At 46.3% G+C, this 25,188-nt stretch overlaps 1 protein-coding gene across 1 annotated transcript in view; it reads left to right on the forward strand.

The window, feature by feature from the left end:
* LOC147708721 (uncharacterized) overlaps positions 1–25,188 on the forward strand; it is a 228,112-nt gene that overhangs the window by 35,348 nt on the left and 167,576 nt on the right. Inside the window, exon 9 of the mRNA XM_086927369.1 lies at positions 3,895–3,984. Within this exon, the coding sequence (XP_086783495.1) occupies positions 3,895–3,984 (90 nt within the window). The remainder of the gene's footprint in view (positions 1–3,894; positions 3,985–25,188) is intronic.

The following is a 25,188-nucleotide window of genomic DNA, read 5'->3' on the forward strand; positions in this document are numbered from 1 at the left end:
GGTGTTTAAAAAAAAATTCTACTTTGGTTCTATGTATCTTCATTGTACACCAATAGCTTAGGGAAGGTAAAAGTTGAGCTACACTTCTAGAGGAATTGGCCCCATGAGATGTTATCGTTGAGGTGCCGGGTGTCTGTATTGAGTTTGAACATCCATCTCTGTTCCTTTTGGGGGAGTCTCCTTTCCAGAATGTCTGTGTCTTTTATACATTCCGTCACTATCCATTTCAAATCACTGGGTGTGTGTTTTAGTTCGAGATAGTGTGATTAGATTTTGGTAGTAATCCGTTGGCATCGTAAGTTGCTGCAGTGTTCGCAGATCCTTTTTCTGACTTTTTGAGTGGTCATGCCCACGTAGTACAAATTGCAAGGGCAAGTAATCAGGTAGACCACCCTAGAAGTATGGCAATTTGTTAAGTTTCAGAGTTGCCCAATCATTATATTGTTAAAAGGTACTGTTTTAGTTGCCTCAGTGAAACAGCAAACAATGCAATTCCCATGGGTAATGGCCCATGGGTAACATCGAAGGGATGTTATTTACTGTACATTTATAGAGAAAGTCTTTGGCCCGCACTCCTTGTTTCTATTCCTTTTTATCAATGGTAATCTCTTTGGGGGAGCAATCCTGCTTTGCGCTACGTCCTGAAGCGCTGGGTAAACAACATCGCCATCGCTGATATGGGTAATATCAGTCCCAGGATGCATCTCGCCATGTAAGATGAAAGAATCATCGTAAGCCAATTTAATCAATGTTCCATGATTTTTATTGTTCGTGAGTTCAGTTGCAGAACGAGGTAATTTCAATTTTCAAATGCGTGAGTTGTGCTCAAGCGCCTTGAATACAGCATGTCGAAATTCCCAGTACATTTAGCAACTGTGAAAAAGCTTGACCCAATGCATTTCGGGCCTGACCGGCCCTTCGTCATGGGTTCTTTTCTAAAAATGTTAAACATCAAAAGAATTGTCATTAGTATGCTGTGAAGTTATTTCACCAGACAATGTTAAACACCTTCTATATCTGTCATGTTAAATGTCCCATAAACAACGCTTTCCCTCTAAAAGCGTAAAAGAACGCTTTCGAAATGTGCTACTAAGTAACCTGATCTACAATGACACTCTTGGGATTTTTTTAGATAATCCTCTGCCCAATAAGATATTCCACTATAAACACTGCCATTGCACTAAGGCAAAAAAACAGGAACTTTCATACCTCTGTTTTCCGTTCAAATGTGTGCATAGTGCTTCTCGCGTTTCTCCTCTAATGCTGGTTTTTCACCCTCCCATGTGCTAGGGGCCTTTATAACAACATGACCACTCCCACGTCATTATTCAATTGTTTAAACAATCATGTTTGAACTTCAACTCCCATAAATCTCCATTTTCTGACTATTAAACTCCGTCATGTTGCCTGACTGTTCCCCTGTTTCCACTGACGTGCCTCCCTTGGTAACTCAGAATACCCCGCCCTTCCCTAGATTGTATTAAATATGCGTCATTTACACAACACCTTATGAAACATGTCAATAGTTAAAATATATAAACCAGTGTAAAAACATACACTTGTTGTAAATAGATGCTCTGTCCGAGCACCCAAAACGAACAGTATCATGAAAATATGTGACAAAACACGGACATTAACCTTGTTAATTATTCAAAGTTTGGTTATATCTATTTACAGATAGGTTGTGATTCTTGATTTTTCTGTATAGAGTGTGTTTCCAGCAGCGCATCTCTATGGTTGTTTAATGCTAATTTTTTAGCTTGGGCCACAATTCATCTGAGTAGTTCCTGGCTATCAATTTTTCAGTTAGTTGTTCTGCTTGTTTCCTGCAGTCTTTTTGTTCGGTACAATACCTGATCCTCAGGAACTGTCCGAATGGTAGATTCTCTTTTAAATGCATGGGGTGAAAGCTATCCAATCAAAGGAAGCAGTTTTTTGTTGTGGTTTTCAAATGTGCATTGGTATTCAAATATTCAGCTCCAAAAATACCAACTCCTTTTTTTCCCATGGTGTGTGTGAACTTCAGAAAAGTATTTTGATCATTTAGCCATAATAGGAAAGCCTTGGCTGTAGTCGGGTTGCCTTCCCAAATTAGTAAAATGTCATCAATAAAGCTCTTCCAAAGTTTGATATGTTGAAGAAAGGGGTTGCTTGATTGAGGTTTCTATGAGTTTCGAGATGATGTACAAAGAGGCCCGCTATACTGGGGACGAAGATCTCCCCATACTGGTTCCATGCTTTTGGAGGAATAGAATATCCTTGAAACAAACTTATGAGAAAGATTCAACTAACTGCACCTTGTTATAACCTGTCAGTGACATAACGCAAAATGAAGGGCCCCCTACAGAATGTGATGAAGGGCCCCTGAGTCTCCTTTATCCCACCGATATTAATTGCTCTTTGGCTGAATGGAGGAAGGCAGAAGGACTGGGGCCTCCTGCACCGCATGGGCCGTCGGGGCCTGAGTTTTGGCCCTGGCTGTGGCTGAGAATGAATGTAAGTAGGAGTGCACTTATGATGTCCACACCTACAAAAAACTGATCTCTTCGAGAAATTACTCCTCACAGGTTCATGCAAATCTCACAACACTTATGATGCTTAGCTCAGTGGTGGCCAACCAAATAAACCTCACTCGCTATGGCCACTAAATGAGGAGTGTAAATTGTCCAGAGGACACCCAAATCACTCCTGGAGCCTTTAATCTCCACTTCCTGACTTCTAGCACATTAACTCTCTTCCCGAGATGCTGCTCATTTCACTTTCCCTTCGTTTTAATTTCTTTCTCTTTAAAAAAGTACGACCTACTGTTCACCTATGAACTTTATAATGGAGATATTTTGAAAACAATTACCATCCCTGGCCACAAGATGTCCTAGTTTCCAAAAAGTTGGGAATTGAGAGACGAAAATATCTGTAAGTTATGTTTTCACGACCCTTTCAATTATGTTTTCACAACCTTTTGTCAGCCTCTTCACTCAAAAAAAACATCAGATCACATTCCCCAAATGTAGTGGGCACTTTTGTAAAAAGAACAGCCTTTTAACAAAACTGCAGATTTTGCGTCTTTTTTGCGAAACGCAAAATCCTGGAGGGTCTTGTTGAGTATTTCAAAAGTTTATAAACTTCAAATATTCTTTCAGCAAGGAAGCAAAAGCCACTGCTCCATCCTTTACATAGAGGAATATTTACAATGCATATTTTACAAGATAGTCTTCCTATTAGAGGTCACTTCAGGAAGAACATTTGAAGAGATTGATTAGTGACAAAATCAGAAACACAAATCGAGTGTGGATAGACTATTTTGTCAAAAATATCGAGGACAAGAATATCGAGTAGGTAAGTGCAACTAGGTAAATGTAAATTTACTGTTCTTAACTCCAGATCTACGTACCTTGAAGATTTATAGATATATCGTCAAGGTACATATGTGAGGAGTTATATGTAGCAAAACTTTACTTACCCTTAGAAACTGATATACATGATATTCTTGTCCTCTATATTTTTGACATGATATTCTGTCCCACAATATTTGTGTTTCTGATATTTTGTCCAAATATCAAAGAGATGCGAGCACTTTCTAGGGTCAGGCCTGTACAAAGAAGTGCCATATGAACATAACTCTGTGCATAGGTACCGTAGTGATATCTACATCTTAAAGGAGTGTAGGTGTTAGAATAATAATAAGTCATCAAATTAAATGTTATATACTTAATTATCAATATTTTAGTTATTAGTTTTTCTACAATATTATGGTAACGCAATATTAAAATTGTTATATTCTGACAATTAAAGTTAAGGGTGTTTATTTGTGGGCATAAAGGAAGTGTGGGTCTCATTACTAAAGGCTGGGCTTGGCCTTGATCTTGTCTGAAATCCTTTTTGTCTTCTTGTCAGCTTCCTGTATTGCCTTCTGGAACCACCATGAGACAGAGAAGCTTCTCACTGTTATACAACCCCACACACCATATTACTGGGAGAAGATTGGTAAGAGTAAGGGTATTTTAATGGATATAAAGGAGCTGTGTATCTCAGCCTTTCAGTAGCCATCCTTGAATGTTATTTGCAGTTCTCTTACATTGAGTCTTTTTTTTTTTTGTAGATAACTTTATTTCGGTCAAAGACCATAAACGTGCAAGTAAAATACATACAAAAGACCACAAGTCAATAAAACAATAAATAGAAGACAGGTCAATATTAAAAATAGATTAAACTAGATAGTTATCAAGACCTGAAAGTTTAAAATTCATAATTGGACACAATTAAACACTTCTACGCCACATGCCAAACAGAAAACGAGATACAGCAAAAACAATGGGGGGAGGGGGGTGAATATCATACGTTAAGACCCTACATGCCTGAATACAATACCTGAACCCTGGATTCCTACATAACGGAATCAGCCAGCATTTCCTTATAGTTTCATATGCAGGGCAAAAAAACATAACATGGCAAACATCTTCGCACTTATAGTTACATGCCGGGCAGGCTATATTTTCTGATTTTGCCCATTTACAGGTGAATGCTCTGAGTGGTAGACTGCCATGCCTTAACTGGATGTAAAGCTTCCTCGCAAGGGGTGGATAGATTACATCTATGAATTCCTCCACTCGCAATTCAGTTTTCACCAGGAGGAACTCTGCTGACAGTCTTCCTAGGGAACCTAATCTCTGTAAGGCTAATGAGTTCTGCTGCCTCAGCTGACTTTTAAGTTCCAATTTGGATATCCCCTGGCAACACACCTCCGGGGTCTCCCAGAGCTCAGACAGACCAATCTGGATGCTAAGAGTCTTGATGTTGTTGTGTTTCTATCTAGGACCCTAATTTGATATTCCCGATTCATGACCTTATGTGGTTATAACAAATAATATCCTTATAAAGGCATAAGAATCAGTAAAATAGCCTATGCAGTCCAAATACGGCAAGGCTACTCCCATAGACTCCTAGAAAGTGCAACGCGTTCTTTAAACAAACCAAGCCTCCAGCAGCCCGGGAAAACCCCCTGCTTTTGTTTTGATTTGCACAAGAACTCCTGGAGTCAAGAAAGAACTGTTAGTTCTTAGTGACGTCTTATGTCCAACCTTACGTCAAACCAGGGACCTTTCAGGTATAAATATACCAACGTTGCCTTAAGCAAACACACAGTGGTTGGGAGCAGAGCGACGTTCTACTTGCCCGGGAGCCCAGCTGTTGCGAGAGCCGAAGGAAACCGCCCCTCCCTTTGACGCACTGAGAGAGACGCTGTGTTTTTCTCTAGCCGAGAAAATCCAGCTCCGGTGTTCCCAAGTCACCCTCGCGGGTTGCTGGGAGATCGAGTCCTGAGAAACGAGATACAAGACCTTCTTCATTCTATAACCAAGGTACGGAGCTGATTAAAACCTTAGAGAGAATTCTTGATTCAGATTCTTGGCAAAAAACCTAACAACTCAAAACTGCAACTTACTTACTCCTTCCCACGTATTAGGCTTAGGTCAGGTACACCGGGGTAGGCGTATCTTAAAAGCACCAGTTGAGTTTGTTAGTCAATGTTTTTATGTATGTATATATTTTATCCATTTTAAAGTATCATATGACTAAGAAACCATATCAATGTTTTTACAGTATTATTTCATAATACTACTTTTACTGTACGTACTTTACTTTATGATAAGTATTGCAATTGTGGCAATTCATTTTTCTTGCATGAGAAAGAAGACTGCTCAATAAAATAACACCTTTTATTGAAAATGCCCGTCTCTCTATTTCTCTGCACTCTGGTGAAATTAAGCATGCACGATTGACTGAGTGAAATAGTGGTCTATTGTTTTCACATGACTCTGGAGATATACTCTTTATTCTGAGGGAGCAAAGTTGTCATGTTATATGGTTGTCAGAAGCTAATCCCTTCTTGTCTAAATCAGGGAAGTTAACCCCTCCATATTCATTTGAGAAGGTTTCTAGTGACCTCTGAGCTAGCTGGCAAAACTAATTAAGTCTAACATAGTCAGTAGAGACCTAGATGACCTCAGTCCTACGTCTACACTGCTGTTTATGTTATTCCAATGCGCAGAGCCTATTGGGAATATAGGAACTACACTACAATGTGGTGCAGCCACGGAATGTTCTTGCCTTTTAGAAGAGCCCAGACCTCTAAAAATTCCTCTGTATGGAGCCAGTTCAGGCACTGACCAAAGTCTCTTCCAGTAGAGCATGGACCGTGCCGCTACTAGTTCTTCTATTGATTCCAGCCCCAGGTCAAGTTGTAGAGGAATGAGTGGTGTGCTTGGTGGCTAGCCCAAAAGGCTCCTCATAAAGCCCTGCTCGATCCTCAGGAGATTAGATGTATGTTTATGGCCCCAAAGTTCTGCACCATACGTCGAGGCCATTCTAGCCTGGAGTCGATATATTTCAATGACCGGGGCTGCCGGCTTGAAATCCGAAAATCTGTGGACTTTGCTAATGCCCCTCATTACTTGGGATAACTTAAGAGCTGATTTGGAAATTTGGGAACCCCAGTTAACATTTTCTTTCAAGGTAATGCCCAGATAGACAAAAGTCTTAACTCTTTCTGAGGCAGAACCATTGAGAATGGGGTTTGGCCGGGTCTGCTTTGGGGGATTGAAAATCATAAACTTGGTTTTGTCCAAGTTTATCTCCAATCCCCGTGAAGCACAGAATGCTGCAAAGCCGTCCAGGGTGCGCTGGATGCCTGATGATGTTTTAGATAGCAACAAGGTGTCATCTGCTAACATCAGAGCGGGCACCCGCCCGGTGGCCAGCCTAGGGGCGTCATTGTGAATTACACCAATTAAATGGTCCACAAGGCCATTGATGTAAAGACAAAATAACGTTGGCGCCAAGACGCACCCCTGGCGTACACCCTTCGAAACAGGGAAACGTGCCGAGAGATCTCCGTGCCTCCCACACCTAACTTGGGCATAGTTTCTAGTGTGAAGCCTAATTAGGATGTTCAATAGATAGGATGGGAGACCCAGTTCTGCTAAGACTTTCCATAATTTTTCCCTTGGAACTAGGTCGAAAGCGGCCCGCAGGTCAACAAAGATGAGATAGAGGCTGCCACCTTCCACTTTCACCGTTTTCCGAAATAAGACCTGCAGCCGAAATATTTGATCCAAAGTTGAAATACCCGTCCTAAACCTGGCCTGGAGTGTGGTCAGTATCTAATTTTCTTTCATCCACCCCTGGATCTATCTAGGATGATCCTGCCCATTACTTTCTGTGTGTTGTCTATGAGACTAATAGGCCTATAGTTTGATGGGGTTAATGGGCAGCCTTTCTTAAAGATAGGGACGATCTCTGCTCCAAGCCAAGTATCTGGCGGGTCAATACCCCTAAGAATTGCATTATACAAATCCACCAGATACGGTGCTCATATTTTAGGTTGGGATAGGAATAAATCCCCGGGGATTTTATGTAGGCCGGGGGCCTTGTTAGGTAATAGTCTTGCTATTGCACACTCAACCTCCTTCAGAGTAATTTCTTCAGGTCGTTCTAGATGATACACGTCCCCAACAAGCTGGGAATCCTGCCTCCGATCACCATCCAAGGACCCCACCAATCGATACTCGTGGCTGGGCCCCGGGACGGCCAACAGGGGACATGCCACAGTTTCCCTTAAGACCAAATCTTCCGTCCCCACCGGTGTATGCTCCTGGAGAGGATCGGGATTGGGAGGGAGTATGGTCTCTTCGCCCGAATTGGCATATAGCGCACCGAAGTGCGCTTCCCACACTGCGGGTGCTATATTCGGGGTTGTAGCCATTCCTCCCCCGCTCACACCAGAACTCACAATAGTCCAAAGCGACTTGGAGTCCTTTCGTGAGAGTGCAGATCTAAGCTCCTCCTATCTGTTCTCCTCCCATTGCTTCTTTCCCCTGATAATGGCCTTTTTATAGTCTAGGCGGAATTTCTTAATGTTAATTCTATCTTTATTATTTATTGCAGAAAGCAAATCGTTTTTTGCTTTCCTACAGGCGTCATACCTGGGATGTGTCCAGGCCTGGTAGGATTTTTCCCTTCCCACAGGACTAAACACATCCACAAGCCTGACAGCCAGCCGTTTGTGAATTTCCACAGCTCTACCCTGGGAGTCTAGATCCAAATTGTCAATGCCTATATCCCCCATATCTGTTAGCAGCGGTATTGCTATCTGGTATATTTCAGCGAGTTTCATGGGGGAGTCCTGGAGGTAGGGCCATTTACCCTCCGCCTGTGGCAACAGCGGACCGTTAGAATCAGGAGCAGGGTTTGTTAGCCCAAAACTCCCAGGTTTGAGTGTTAAGACAAGGGCATTGTGGTCACTATCTTGTCGTGGGTAGACCCTAAATTCCAACAATTTATCCCAATGTCTGGCTTCCATCATTATATAGTCGATGATAGAAGTTTGCCCCAGTCTGTTAAAAGAGACTGATCCCGGTCTGTCGGGCTCCAATCTCCCATTACACGCCCGCAGAGACGTTGAGAGGGAGAAAGACTTAATTTGAAGGACCAATGGGGTCCATGCTCTGACAGTAGGGATCTGCGGATCGGGAACATGCCAGAACCGGTCCTCATCATCCAGCTCTCCCATATCTGAAATCACGAGGGGCTCAAACTGGCAGTTGAAGTCGCCTCCAACTATTAGGGCGACTAAAGGGTTGAGTGAATGTATAACTTGCTTTAATGTTTCAATAGTATCGGATTCTTGACCACTCTTAAGAGGTCTTGAATAGATGTTTAATATGGCCACCTGGGGCCTATCTTGAGGTGTTAAAAGAACGCATTGGACATCATGCGAGTTAGTTGATATTTGAACTGCCTGGACACCCAAATGCGTACCCACCCATATTGACAGGCCACCCGAGGGTCTCCCCTACCCCTAGTTGTCGCCAGGATATCAAAAGTGGCAAAGCCGGCCCTTACACTCTCCTCCAGTGCCCATGTTTCATGCATCAGGCAAATGTCATGCATTGCCATATTCAGGTAAAGCCAGTTTCTTTTTCATCCCGGCCACACTCCAGGACAATATTTGTATACCTCTATCAACTGGCCTGATGTTAATTGATGGTTCACCCTTACTTTGGTCAGGCCCAGAACTACACAATAAGACCTTGAGGTCAGCGACGGCTCGTGGAGGGAGTTACGGTGGGGCAGGAGGGTGGGGAGGGGGAGGGGCAGGGTGGAGGTTGCTAAAAACCGGCATATGGATAATTGCAGGTGAGTAAACAATTTAATTAATAAAACGAATTTCGTAGCTCGCACTGCATTGCATTTTGCGATGCAAGGCGCACTACGAAATTCGTTTTATTAATTAAAGTGTTGATGGTGGAAACTAATCTATCAAACCTAGATGTCAGTGATTTAAAATGTGAACCAATAATCTGTTCCATATGAGCTTCGAAATCAGATAATAGATGAGTGACCCAAACAGGAGTTCCCACAGAGGACAGAGAAGGACCAGAGCATCCTGTGCACAGTCAGGTAGGGTTGTGGATTTCTCCAGAGACATTAGGGGGGAGAGGCCTGTTGGAGTTAAGCCATTGTATACTGTAGGAGAGTAGGGTCTGCTATCCTATGGTCACCCCAAATTTTTGCTTTTTGCTTCACTGGTTTTCGACCTAATGTGGCTGTGGGCCTGCTAATCAGACCCACAGCCTGCTGTTCTCTCTCTAAATTCACATACATGTACTATAGGTACATAACCCAATTGGAACTGGACACCTTGTCAGCCCCTGTACCATGCACTATAGGTGCTCAGGGCATAGGTGCCACCAAGGCCTATCAGGGGCTGCAGCATATCTTTGCCACCCCTGGCTGGTACTTAAATCAACACAACTGGCTGATCACTCAGCTGGGGCAAGGTGGTGTAATCACCCCTTGCTTAGATATAGTATACCTATATCTAAACCTAAAACTGGACACATATATACCTATCAGGCACTCCTATGGCAGGCCTTAACAATCCTGGAGGCAGAGTGCTTGGTTTTATGTGAGATGGTGCTCTAGCATGAGCTGAGCCTGTCTGCAGCTGTCGGGACCAACTCCCTTAGCTGTTCCGGGATAATGCCATTCCAAATACTCTTAAGTGCATTATAATCCTCGCGGTTATGTGCTAACTTTGGTTTGGCTTTATAAAAACATGTCATGTTTGGTCTCATACAACTTGGAATACTACCCCCTCACCAGTCCTGGCGACGGGGGTAGCATTCTACCCTTCTAGAGGGAAAAGACATGTTACTTTACTAAAACCCGGTTACTCCTTACCAGAGCCCCAGCATCACAAAATGGATGCTGCTGCCACAGACATGAGTCTGACCTCCTGCTGCTGACCGAACTTGGCAGAGGAAGCCTGGACAAAGGGTTTCCTGTCACAGGGAGGTGTCACACCACCCCAGACAGGAGATCGTGGATTGTAGCAGGGAGGGTTAAAAGAAACTAGACACTGCCTGGGGAGCACAAGGCTTCCCCTTGCATAATCCGGTCAAACCGGTTCTGGGGCACACCAGCCCCAGTCCCAGCGCGACTCTGGACAAAGGGAAAGGGGTGTAACCCCCCCCCCTTCCTGGGTCCCACCCATAGGAGGGACCTAGCAGGTAATCCAGCCCCCCAGTTTGGAATAAAGGTGGGAGCAGTGCCCAGGCACTCAGATTATCCTGACTGAAACCTATGAAATGAAACTCTGGACCCTTCGACATCCTACTCGTCGTAGAAGACTGAGGAATCTCCCTTGTGGTCAAGGAGTGACCACCCTGTGCAAACAGGCACCATCCAGCACCTCAACGTTTGCTTTGTTGCAGTTCCTGCCAGAACTCGAGCAACAAAGATCAACAAAACCCAGCGTGCCTGCCTTTTGACAGCCGGATCCACAATCCCTGCAGAGCTGAGACCCGCGGAGGCGACCTGAAGCGTGGGGCCGGCCATCTTAGAAAAACTACAAAGCGCTGACCGTGCAGCTCCTGAAGCTCCCTTGAAGCTGTGCATTGGGGTTTAAAAAGCCCCAGCCCCGAGCAGCTCTTGCATCAAAGCTGACCCCTCCACACTCTCTGAGTGCTGCGTGGGGCCCTTCTGCATTTTCCTGCTCAACGCGTTGGTCAGGTCGCTTGCCCGTTGGCTTGTGGCCCCAGTACCAACGAATCTTTGAATTTACACTGCTAGTCTGGTTGCTCCAGACTCTCCCTCGCTCTCCTGAAAAGGAGCGCCTGCTCAGACCTTGCTGGTCAGAGTAAGAAGCGATCTTTGAATCCTGCGTGGGTTACCTTTGCCAAGGCTTGTTAGCTCCAATCTGGAAGCCGACACCGCCGACAGCGAGAGCCTTTGTGGCCCAGCTCGTGATCCACTCCAGGACATCCTCGGTGCCCCAGAGTCCACGTGGCAGCGGAGACAAGCTTCTCAACAACCACCTGATTGCGCCCAACATCGCCTGGTTCCTTCCTGGTTCCTTCCTGGTCACTGGCTAGTGACCCAGACTCTGTCCCCTCTGCTTTCAGGTACTCTACATCTTCGATCCACCCTTGGATCACACCAGACACTTCCCTCCTGGACGCCTGCAGCATCTTCATCTCCAGGCACCATCGAACTGCGTGACGAAACTCGACACTCTTTGGCACCTATGCACCCACTTCCTGTGGGTGAGGTAACTTATGAACGCCGGTGTTCTTACACTGGTACACACCTCTAGTGTCTTAGTCTAAAGTTTGGTAATCCTAGTCCAGTCGGAAGACTCCTAAAACAGTAACTTTATAACTTTTACGCACCATTGACTGTGCATTGGTGGTGCATGCGTGTGCTTTTAGCGCTGCACCCGAGTCCCGCGGGCTTCTCCCGACTTCATCACTGCTAGTCCTGAGTAGTCCCAGCGATTCCCCAGGCCCTAGGCCTGACCACTGTTCGTAAAGGGGTACTTATACCACTATTTTGATATATGGTTTGAGTGGCCACCCGGCCTCATCCTTAATTGCGCAACTTTCATATGTTTTACTGTGCTTTTGTTTAAACGCTTGTGCTTCTTTACTCATAAAGAGTACTGAGGAATATTCTGAGAATAAATACATATATTTTTATAATATATAACTTGTGTGGTGTCCTTTCATTTGATATTACAGGATTGCATATGGTAAAACAGCTGGCTTCACATGCCCTCTTGAGTTAAGCCTATAAGGCTGCTTAGTCCATGCTACCCCTAGGATAGCTTGTCTATAAGGTTGACTTACAACCACCACCATAAGGGATTGTTTGGACTAATACAAGGTGCCCCCAGAATTGGAGACATCATACATCAGGCCAACTGCTCACATTGGTGTGCAGCGGTGCAGATTTGAGCTTGCTGTTGTTTTACCATTGCAATCTTTTTATCAAATTGAAAGATCACATTAAGTACCTAGGTACATATAAACAAAGCTTATATATTTAAGTTCTACTGAACTTAGTAGTTGTAGATCAAAGAGCTTAGCACACCCTGCCTACAACTCACTAGCAAGGTACAGTAGGAAAACACTTAGTGTAGGTAAGTGCACCACTTACACCTCACTAGCAGTCATGTCTGGCACAGGTGAAGCTTCCAGCTCTCTGCCTGTGTTGGTTGACCTTACCAAGGCACCTTCCAGCTATGACAACCTCAGCCATAAGGACGTGAGTGCCTTGTGCACTTCAAGGGGGCTGAGAAAGGGTCACAACCCTACCATTCCCATCCTGATAGCCACCCTGGAGAAGGATGATCTAGAGAAGGCGAGTGCAGCTCCCTTAGATACAGGAGATGGAGTGAACCCCCCAGATACTGAGAACACCCCAGAGATAGAGGAGGAACCTGAATCAGATGCTAATGAAGATTCAGATCAGGATCAAGGGACCAACCAGGTACAAATTGGTAGGCTTAACCAGGCCAACTTGGACCTACATGGGAATGGAGAGGGCCAGCACCTCCCCAGATCCTATAACATAATTTCCCCAGGTAATAGAAGAGTGAGATCTCCCTCCAGGGACTCTCACATTTCTAGTGCCTCAAGGGAATCTCAAAGGGGAATGACTTCCCCCCAGAGAAAAGAGCATAGGGCCAGAATGAGGGCTGTCCAACTCCAGATAGAGAGGGAGGAGGGAGCCCTGGCTCAAGCTAAACTTGCTTTAGCAAGAGAACAAAAGTTGTGTGGATTAGATTCTACTGGTGGCAGCAATATTCCTAGAGAGAAAGACAGGTCCTATGATACTGGAAACCTGACAAAGATTGTAGCCCCCTACAAGGAAGGAGACGACATCCACAAATGGATGACTGCTCTGGAGAGAGCATGCATGGTACAGCAGGTTCCTCAAGAACAGTGGGCTGCAATTTTATGGTACTCCTTTTCTGAGAAAGGGAGGGATAGGCTCCTCACAGTTAAACCTGAGGATGCCAAAAACTACTTTGTCCTGAAGAGTGCTCTTATTGAGGGGTTTGGCCTAACCACTGAGCAATACAGGTTGTTGTTCAGAGATACCCAAAAAGCTCAGACTCAGGACTGGACTGATTTTGTTGATTGTGCCACTAAGGCTCTGGAGGGTTGGCTGCAGGGAAGTAAAGTCTCAGACTATACAGGATTGTACAATCTTATAATGAGAGAACAGATCCTTAATAACTGTCTGAACCAGCTATTGCATCAATACCTTATTGACTCAGATCTGACCTCTCCCCAATAATTGGGAAAGAAGGCAGACAAGTGGGTCAGAACAAGGATTAAGCAGAAACCCCAGAACCATGGAGGTGATCAGAAGTAAGCAGACCAGAAGTGTGGGGATAAGAACGAAAAAGAAAAAGACCAGAAGTCTTCAGGCCCCCAAAATAATTCTAATAAGGAGGGTGGTTCCCAAAATGGAAACAAGAAAAAGAAGAATGATGGCCCAAAGAAACCTTGGTGTAATACCTGCAAATCAGTTTCACACTGGGGCAATGAATGCACGAAGAAAAATCCAGTCCCTACCACTGCAGCTCCTAAAGCACCTGCACCCCCTAGTACAGTCAGCAGTGGTGGTACACAGCCAAAGGGTTTAGTAGGGTGGACCCTGGGTAATGAGATGGAGTCTGGCTTAGTCAGAATCCCTACTCAGGCAGTTCTGCTCTATGATGTGGACATAGCCATGGCCACTACTAAAAGTCCCAATACTTTGGGCAAGTATAGGCAGACGCCTTTATTTAATGAGAAAGTGGCTCAGGCCTACCGGGACACATGTGCCAGTGCCACTATGGTGACACCTAACTTTGTGGACCCTGGACAAATCATACTAGGTGAGAACTACCTAGTGACCAATGCTAGCAATGCCACTACTACACATAGTGTGGCTGTTGTTAAATTCTCCTGGGGAGGGGTAACTGGCCTCAAAAGAGTTGTTGTGAGTGTAGACCTCCCAGTTGACTGTCTTTTGGGCAATGATCTTGAGGAATCCTTATGGTCAGAAGTGGAGTACAGGACTCATGCAGAAATGCTTGGGATATCAGCACATGTCCTTGCTGTAACCAGGACACAGGCCAAGAAGTGCCTACCTGAACCTGTGGTGGATCTTGAAACAATAGACCAACCACAACCCAAGAAGAAGAGCAAGAGGGTTAAGGCAGTGCCTTCCCACTTGCCCCAGGTTGAGGATCAGATCTCACAGGAGGCTGATTCTGAGATCCAAGAGGAGACTGTCACTGAAGAGCTTGAACCTGATCAGGTTGAGTTTCTGGGGACAAGGGGACCCTCAAGGGCAGACCTGGGGCAGGCTCAGTTAACTTGCCCTTCTCTTGAACCCCTCAGACAGCAGGCTGCTGGGAATGCTCAAGGTACCCATAGAGTGTATTGGGATGATGGGCTCCTTTATTCAGAGGCTAGAGACCCCAAGCCTGGTGCTACCAGGAGGTTGGTCATACCTCTGCAATTTAGGGACTTCCTTCTTACCTTGGCCCATGATATTCCCCTTGCAGGACACTTAGGCCAGAACAAGACTTGGGACAGGCTTGTCCCTCACTTTCACTGGCCTCATATGTCAGAAGATACCAAGGAGTTTTGTCGGTCCTGTGTCACTTGCCAAGCCAGTGGTAAGTCAGGTGGCACAACAAAGGCCCCCCTGATACCACTACCTGTGGTGGGGGTACCCTTTGAGAGAGTTGAAATCGACATTGTGGGTCCCATGGATCCACAAACAGCATCTGGGCACAGATTAATACTGGTGGTAGTGGACCATGCCACCAGGTATCCAGAGGCAATTCCCCTGAGGACCACAACAGCTCCCGTTGTGGCAAGGGCCCTTCTTGTAGTATTCTCAAGAGTGGGCTTTCCAAAGGAGGTTCTTTCAGACAGAGGTATCAACTTCATGTCTGGATACTTAAAAGCAATGTGGAAGGAGTGAGGAGTAAACTACAAGTTTACCACACCCTATCATCCACAGTGCAATGGGCTTGTTGTAAGGTTCAACAAGACCCTAAAGGGAATGATAAAAGGGTTACCAGAAAAGCTTAGGCGAAGATGGGACATCCTTTTACCCTGCTTGCTCTTTGCCTACAGAGAGGTCCCACAGAAGGGGGTTGGCTACAGCCGTTTTGAACTTTTGTTTGGCCACCCTGTAAGGGGTCCATTGTGTCTTGTGAAGGAAGGATGGGAGTTACCTCTCAAAAAGCCTACGCTTGATATTGTGGACTATGTACTTGGTCTCCGCTCCAGGATGGCAGAGTACATGGAGAGAGCATCCAAAAACCTGGAGGCCAGCCAAGAATTACAGAAAGCTTGGCATGACCAAAAGGCTGTTCTGGTTGAGTACCAGCCAGGGCAGAAGGTGTGGGTGTTGGAGCCAGTGGCCCCAGCAGCTCTCCATGACAAATGGGCAGGACCCTACCCTATTGTTGAGAAAAAGGGAGAAGTCACCTATGTGGTTGACTTTGGAACCCCTAGGAGCCCCCACAGGGTGCTCCATGTAAACAGATTGAAAGCATTTTTTGACAGGGAAGACATGGGTTTACTCATGGCTACAGACGGGGAACAGGAGGAAGAGAGTGACCCTCTCCCAGACCTGCTTTCCCAAAACCCTGATGATGGCTCAGTTGATGGAGTAGCCTTGGCAGGCAGCCTCACTGACCAGCAACAGATGGACTGCAGACAGGTGTTGCAGTCCCATAGACACATGTTTTCACTCACACCCAGTCAAACTAACTGGTGCACCCATGAGGTGGACGCCGGTGACAGTCTGCCTGTGAAGAATGAAATCTACAGGCAACCTGACCATGTCAGGGATTGTATAAAGGCTGAGGTGCAGAAAATGCTTGAACTTGGAGTGATTGAGCCATCAGAGAGCCCATGGGCCAGCCCAGTAGTCCTTGTGCCAAAACTTCATACCCACGATGGAAATAGAGAAATGAGGTTTTGTGTGGACCACAGAGGTCTCAATGCTGTCACTAGGACAGATGCTCATCCCATTCCAAGGGCAGATGAGCTCATAGATAAATTGGCTTCTGCCAAGTTTCCTGGCACATTTAATTTGACAGCTGGCTATTGGCAAATCAGGTTAGCTGAGGAGTATAAAGCCAAAACAGCATTCTCTACCCCCAGTGGGCATTATCAGTTTGTGGTGATGCCCTTTGGGTTGAAGAATGCACCTGCCACTTTCCAAAGGTTGGTGAATCAAGTCCTTGCTGGGTTGGATGACTTTTGTGCAGCATATCTAGATGATATTGCTGTCTTCAGCTCCACCTGGGAGGATCACCTGATCCGCCTGAAGAAAGTTCTGGAGGCCCTGCAAAAGGCAGGCCTGACTATCAAGGCTACCAAGTGCTAGATAGGGCAGAGCACGGCTGTGCACCTGGGCCACCTAGTAGGTGGGGGTCAGGTTCAACCACTGGAGAGCCAGATCCAGACCATACAGGACTGGGCTACTCCAACTACCCAGACACAAGTCAGAGCCTTCTTGGGCCTGACTGGGTATTACAGGAAATTTGTAAAGAACTATGGGTCCATTGTGACACCATTAAATGACTTGACATCCAAGAAGATGCCAAAAAAGGTTCAGTGGACAGTTAGCTGTCAAAAGGCATTTGATGACCTGAAGAAGGCCATGTGCTCTGCACCTATCCCGAAGAGTCCTGACTACTCCAAACAGTTCATTGTTCAAACAGATGCTTCTGAGTTGGGGGTGGGAGCTGTGCTTTCACAACTTAATGTAGATGGTCAAGACCAGCCCATTGCTTTTATTAGCAGAAGGCTGACACCCAGGGAGAAACGTTGGTCAGCTATTGAGAGGGAGGCCTTTGCTGTGGTTTGGGCCCTGAAGAAGTTGAGACCATACTTGTTTGCCACTCACTTCCTAATTCAGACAGACCCTAGGCCTCTCTTGTGGCTAAATCAGATGAAGGGTGAAAATCCCAAACTGCTCAGGTGGTCCATTTCCCTACAGGGGATGGACTTTACAGTGGAGCACTGACCAGGGACTGACCATGGCAATGCAGATGGTCTCTCCAGGTATTTCCACTTAGAACATGAAGACTTATCTGGTCAAGGTTAAGTTTAATGTCCCTGCGTTTGGGGGGGCGGGGGGTTGTGTAGGAGAGTAGGGTCTGCTATCCTATGGTCACCCCAAATTTTTGCTTTTTGCTTCACTGGTTTTCGACTTAATGTGGCTGTGGGCCTGCTAATCAGACCCACAGCCTGGTGTTCTCTCTCTAAATTCACATACATTGACTATAGGTACATAACCCAATTGGAACTGACACCTTGTCAGCCCCTGTACCATGCACTATAGGTGCTCAGGGCATAGGTGCCACCAAGGCCTACCAGGGCTTCAGCATATCTTTTGCCACCCCTGGCTGGTACTTAAATCGACACAACTGGCTGATCACTCAGCTGGGGCAAGGTAGTGTAATCACCCCTTGCTTAGATATAGTATACCTATATCTAAACCTAAAACTGGACACTTATATACCTATCAGTCACTCCTATGGCAGGCCTTAACAATCCTGGAGGCAGAGTGCTTGGTTTTATGTGAGATGGTGCTCTAGCATGAGCTGAGCCTGTCTGCAGCTGTCGGGACCAACTCCCTTAGCTGTTTCGGGATAATGCCATACCATATACTCTTAAGTGCATTATAATCCTTGCGGTTATGTGCTAACTTTGGTTTGGCTTTATCAAAACATGTTGTGTTTGGTGTCATACAACTTGGAATACTACCCCCTCGTCAGTCCTGGCGACGGGGGTAGCATTCCACCCTTCTAGAGGGAGAAGACATGTTACTTTACTAAAAACGCGGTTAATCCTAACCAGAGCCCCAGCATCACAAAATGGATGCTGCTGCCACAGACAGACAGATAGTGAAGTAGTGTGGCTCACTGGTTAGAGGCGGCAGACCCGAGAGCAGAGGACGGCCCGGGACCAGGGTTCGATTCCCGGCGCGGCAGGTTTCTGGACCAGGGTCAGCGGACTCGATAATTCTCTCGCCTCGGTGCCCACTCTGATCAGCGATCACACTCGGCAACTCTGGGCATTAGCTTGCCTCATCTTCACTAACGGCCCCACCAGACCGCCGGGGATGCCTGGTCTCACCCTGGAGATACCCATTAAGGGACCATCTCTCACGGAAGCCAGGAAGGGTTTCGCAGCGGTCGAAGCGCCTTGGGACCCTACGGGTAAGTAGTGCGCTATATAAATGCCTATACATACAGACACGAGTCTGACCTCCTGCTGCTGACCGAAACTTGGCAGAGGAAGCCTGGACAAAGGGTTTCCTGTCACAGGGATGTGTCACACCACCCCAGACAGGAGATAGTGGATTGTAGCAGGGAGGGTTGAAAGAAACTAGACACTGCCTGGGGAGCACAAGGCTTCCCCTTGCATAATCCGGTCACACCAGCCCCAGTCCCAGCGCGACTCTGGACAAAAGGAAAGGGGTGTAACCACCCCCTTCCTGGGTCCCACCCATAGGAGGGACCTAGCAGGTAATCCAGCCCCCCAGTTTGGAATAAAGGTGGGAGCAGTGCCCAAGCACTCAGATTATCCTGACTGAAACTTATGAAATGAAACTCTGGACCCTTCGACATCCTACTCTACGTAGAAGACTGAAGAATCTCCCTTGTGGTCAAGGAGTAACCACCCTGTGCAAACAGGCACCATCCAGCACCTCAACGTTTGCTTTGTAGCAGTTCCCGCTGAACTCAAGCAACAGAGATCGACAAGACCCAGCTTGCCTGCCTTCTAACAGCCCGATCCACAGTCCCTGCAGAGCTGAGACCCGTGGAGGCAACCTGAAGAGTGGGGCCGGCCATCTTGGAAAAACAACAAAGCGCTGACCGTGCAGCTCCCGAGGCTCCCTCGAAGATGTGCATTAAGGTTTGAGAAGCCCCAGCCCGAGCAGCTCTTGTATCAAAGCTCACACCTCCACACTCTCCGAGTGCTGTGTGGGGCCCTTCTGCATTTTCCTGCTCGACGAGTTGGTCCGGTCACTTGCCCGTTGGCTTGTGGCCCCAGTACGGACGAACCTTTGAATTTACACTGCTAGTCTGGTTGCTCCAGACTCGCCCTCGCTCCCCTGAAAAGGAGCACCCGCTCAGACCTTGCTGGTCCGAGTAAGAAGCGATCTTTGAATCCAGCATGGGTTGCCTTTGCCAAGGCTTGTTAGCTCCAATCCGGAAGCCGACACCGCCAACAGTGAGAGACTTAGTCGGACAGCTCGTGATCCACTCTAGGACATCCTCGGTGCCCCAGAGTCCACGTGGCAGTGGAGACAAGCTTCTCAACAACCACCTGATTGCGCCCGACATCGCCTGGTTCCTTCCTGATTCCTTCCTGGTCACTGGCTAGTGACCCAGACTCTGTCCCCTCTGCTTTCAGGTACTCTACATCTTCGATCAACCCTTGGATCACACCGGACACTTCCCTCCTGGACGCCTGCAGCATCTTCATCTCCAGGCACCATCGAACTGCGTGACGAAACCCGACACACTTTGGCACCTATGCTTCCTGTGGGTGAGGTAACTTATGAACGCTGGTGTTCTTACGCTGGTACACACCTCTAGTGTCTAAGTCTAAAGTTTGGTAATCCTAGTCCAGTCGGAAGACACCTAAAACAGTAACTTTATAACTTTTACGCACCATTGACTTTGCATTGGTGCATGCGTGTGCTTTTAGCGCTGCACCCGAGTCCCGCGGGCTTCTCCCGACTTCATCACTGCTAGTCCCGAGTAGTCCCAGCGACTCCCCAGGCCCTAGGCCTGACCACTGTTCGTAAAGGGGTACTTTTACCACTTTTATGATATATGGTTTGAGTTGCCACCCGGCCTCATCCATAATTGTGCAACTTTCATATGTTTTACTGTGCTTTTGTTTAAACGCTTGTGCTTCTTTACTCATAAAGAGTACTGAGGATTATTCTGAGAATAAATACATATATTTTTAAAATATATAACTTGTGTGGTGTCCTTTCATTTGATATTACAGGATTGCATATGGTAAAACAGCTGGCTTCACATGCCCTCTTGAGCTAAGCCTATAAGGCTGCTTAGACCATGCTACCCCTAGGATAGCTTGTCTATAAGGTTGACTTACAACCACCACCATAAGGGATTGTTTGGACTGATACAAGGTGCCCCCAGAATTGAAGACAACATGTATCAGGCCAACTTCTCACATATACATTTATTTTTTAATTCAAAATGATCCTCACTTTTCCCCTGGCTTAAAGGAGGAACCCCAGCAAGGACCACAACATATGGTAGAGACTCAGGAGGGAGATCAAGGGAGGGCAGGACAGCTGGAGACCCCTCCTCTGAAGTATTTCTGCTAGCTTGGGCTTGTTGGTCCAATAAGTTTGCTCTGACTTCAGTGGCCCTCCCTCGGCACTGTTGTATTTCCAGTGTCTACTTTTCCAACCCTGGGCAGAGGTAGAATAGTGTCAGGGGTAGAATTGACAGTTACCCGAGCTAGTACAGCTGGTATATTTTTACTGGCTGGTAGAATTTTAGGGTTGGAAGTGGAAGTGGGCTTAATAGTTCTAGGATTCTCCGATGGACTAATCGGCTGGGTTCTCCCTAGACCTATTCTGTTGATGGTGGAAACTAATCTATCAAGCCTAGATGTCAGTGATTTAAAATGTGAACCAACAATCTGTTCCATATGAGCTTCGAAATCAGATAATAGATGAGTGACCCAAACAGGAGTTCCCACAAAGGACAGAGAAGGACCAGCAGCAACCTGTGCACAGTCAGGTAGGGTCGTGGATCTTTTAGCTAAGGTTTTTTACAAGTTTAATTTTCTTACTTCTAGGGCGCGGTTTGGGGGCCTTTCTGGCTACAGGGTGTGGAGGGGAATTGGCAACCTCTGGGGTATCATTTACATCAAGAACAATCTGTGTACAGGGCAGCTCTGCAAAAGAGCACATAAGGGAAGAACTGTAGTCAGGGGGATTAACAGTAACAGATGAAAAATTCCCTACAGACTGGAGAGGGGGGATGGCCGGAGTAATTGATAACCGCCTCTCAGTATTCTCTATGGCAGATGCCACTACCCCAATCGTCTTCTGTAGCATCTTATCAATGGCAGTGAGGCTTGGGAGAGGTTGTGCCGTGGCAGCCTGGTGCCTAGTCATGGGGCAGGCTTAGTATTTTTACCCTTGGCGCTCATTCTTACAATCGGGTGGACAAATCCCACAATGCACAATACTTAATACTTCCGCCCCACAATATTCAAAAAGGACTGATAGCAAGAAAAAATATTTGCATTGACGGTCCTGCGGCGAAAAGTTTTAGAGTAATTAAATGAAATGTCCAAGATGGAGTGATTTTTAAAAGTACCTTTGGGTATGAATCAATTCCAGGGAAAATAGTAAAGATGTTAAGGGGGTGGCCCAGCCCAGCCTCCTCTGGCCTCCGCAGACGGCCCCCCCCATTATCCCGGGCTTCTCCCGGCACGTCCCGCGCGCGTCTCCCATGGCGAGGATCCAAATTCTCCTTTATACGCCTCCTGGCGCTTGGTACTGCCTTTTGCGAGATTGCTGGGAGGTGTAGTCAGAGTGTTTGGCGGAGCCAGGCCCGGCCAGTTGGAGAGCGGAGCAAAGCCCGGCCCGGAATATACCCCCCAACCAGGATGCAGTCACTCAGCGGAGCCAAGCCCGACCAGGGAAGCAGCGGGGCGAGACCCAGCCCAGAGCACAATCCCCAAGCAGAATACAATGCACAGGGGACTCGGCGGAGCCAGGCCCGGCCAGAAGCAGTAGTGAAGCAGTGTCCAGCCCGCGGCTCAGCCCCAAAGAAAATAGCAGGTACACAGGGAACTCGGCCCCAAATTCTCCTTTATACGCCTCCTGGCGCTCGGTACTGGCGTTTTGCGAGATTGCTGGGGGATGTAGTCAGAGTGTTTGGCGGAGCCAGGTCCGGCCAGTTGGAGAGCGGAGCAAAGCCCGGCCCGGAATACAGCCCCCAACCAGGATGCAGTCACTCAGCGGAGCCAAGCCCGGCCAGGGAAGCAGCGGAGCGAGACTTAGCCCAGAGCACAATCCCCAAGCAGAATACAATGCACAGGGGACTTGGCAGAGCCAGGCCCGGCCAGAAGCAGTAGTGAAGCAGTGTCCAGCCCGCGGATCAGCCCCAACGAAAATAGCATGTACACAGGGAACTCGGCCCCAAATTCCCCTTTATACGCCTCCTGGCTCTTGGTACTAGCATTTTGCGAGATTGCTGGGAGGTGTAGTCAGAGTGTTTGGCGGAGCCAGGCCCGGCCAGTTGGAGAGCGGAGCAAAGCCCGGCCTGGAATACGGCCCCCAACCAGGATGCAGTCACTCGGCGGAGCCAAGCCCGGCCTGGGAAGCAGCGGAGCGAGACCCAGCCCAGAGCACAATCCCCAAGCAGAATACAATGCACAGGAGACTCGGCGGAGCCAGGCCCGGCCAGAAGCAGTAGTGAAGCAGTGTCCAGCCCGCTGCTCAGCCCCAAAGAAAATAGCAGGTACACAGGGAACTCGGCTCCAAATTCTCCTTTATACACCTCCTGGTGCTTGGTACTGGCGTTTTGCGAGATTGCTGGGAGGTGTAGTCAGAGTGTTTGGCGGAGCAAGGCCCGGCCAGTTGGAGAGCGGAGCAAAGCCCGGCCTGGAATACAGCCCCCAAGCAGGATGCAGTCACTCGGCGGAGCCAGGCCCGGCCAGAAGCAGTAGTGAAGCAGTGTCCAGCCTGCGGCCAGCCCCAAAGAAAATAGCAGGTACACCCCCCTGCAGAATGTGATGAAGGGCCCCTAAGTCTCCCTTATCCCACCAATATTAATTGCTCTTTGGCTGAATGGAGGAAGGCAGAGGCCTGGGGCCTCCTGCACCGCATGGGCCGTCAGGCCTGTGTTTTGGCCCTGGCTGTGGCTGAGAATTAATTAAAGTAGGAGTACACTTATGATGTCCACACTACAAAAAACTGATCTCTTCGAGAAATTACTCCCCACAGGTTCATGCAAATCTCACAACACTAATGATGCTTAGCTCAGTGATGCTCAACCATATAAACTTTGCTCGCTATGGCCACTAAATGAGGAGTGTAAATTGTCCAGAGGACACCCAAATCACCCCTGGAGCCTTTAATCTCCACTTCCTGCCTTCTAGCACATCTCTTCCAGATTCTTTTCTCTTTAAAAAAGTACGACCTACTGTTCACCTTTGAACTTTATAATGGTGATATTTTGAAAACAATTACCATTCCAGGCCACAAGATGTCCTAGTTTCCAAAAAGTTGGGAATGGAGAGACGAAAATATCTGCAAGTTATGTTTTCACGACCCTTTCAATTATGTTTTCACAACCTTTTGTCAGCCTCTTCACTCAAAAAAAACATCAGATCACATTCCCCAAATGTAGTGGGCAGTTTGGTAAAAAGAACAGCCTTTTTACAAAACTGCAGATTTTGCGACTTTTTTGCAAAACGCAAATTCCTGGAGGGTCTTGTTAAGTATTTCAAAAGTTTATAAACTTCAAATATTCTTTCAGCAAGGTAGCATAAGCCACTGCTCCATCCTTTACATAGAGGAATATTTACAATGCATATTTTACAAGATAGTCTTCCTATTAGAGGTCACTTCAGGAAGAACATTTGAAGTGATTGATTAGTGACAAAATCAGAAACACAAATAGAGTGTGGACAGACTATTTTGTCAAAAATATCGAGGACAAGAATATCGAGTGGGTAAGTGCAAGTAGGTAAATGTAAATTTACTATTCTTAACTCCAGATCTACGTACCTTGAAGATTTATAGATATATCGTCAAGGTACATATATGAGGAGTTATATGTAGCAAAACTTTACTTACCCCTAGAAACTGACATACATGATATTCTTGTCCTCTATATTTTTTACATTATATTCTGTCCCACAATTTTTGTGTTTCCGATATTTTGTCCAAATACCGAAGAGATGTGAGCACTTTCTAGGGTCAGGCCTGTACAAAGAAGTGCCATATGAACATAACTCCGTGTATAGGTACCATAGTTATATCTACATCTTAAAGGAGTGTAGGTGTTAGAATAATAATAAGTGATCTAAATTAAATTTTATATACTTAATTATCAATATTTTAGTTAATAGTTTTTCTACAATGATATGGTAGCGCAATATTAAAATTGTTATATTCTGACAAACAAAGTTAAGGGTGTTTATTTGTGGGTATAGAGGAAGTGTGGGTCTCATTACTAAAGGCTGGGCTTGGCCTTGATCTTGTCTGAAATCCTTTTTGTCTTCTTGTCACCTTCCTGTATTGCCTTCTGGAACCACTATGAGACAGAGAAGCTTCTCACTGTTATACAACCCCACACACCATATTGCTGGGAGAAGATTGGTAAGAGTAAGGGTGTTTTAATGAATATAAAGGAGCTGTGTATCTTAGCCTTTCAGTAGCCATCCTTGAATGTTATTTTAAGTTCTCTTACATTTAATCTTTTTTTTTTTAGATAACTTTATTTCGGTCAAAGACCATAAAAGTGCAAGTAAAATACATACAAAAGAGCACAAGTCAGTAAAACAATAAATAGAAGACAGGTCAACATTAAAAATTGATTAAACTAGATACTTATCAATACCTGAAAGATTAAAATTCCTAATTGAACACAATTAAACACAAGAATGTATCCAAAACTTTTCCTTCTATGCCACATGCCAAGTAGAAAACGAGATACAGCAAAAACAATGGGGGGGGGGGGGGGGTGAGTATCATACGTTAAGACCCTACATGCCTGAATACAATATCTGAACTCTGGATTCCTACATA

The sequence above is a fragment of the Lissotriton vulgaris genome, chromosome 6 (genome assembly GCF_964263255.1).
Source record: "Lissotriton vulgaris chromosome 6, aLisVul1.2, whole genome shotgun sequence".
In the NCBI taxonomy this organism is placed as follows: Eukaryota; Metazoa; Chordata; class Amphibia; order Caudata; family Salamandridae; genus Lissotriton; species Lissotriton vulgaris.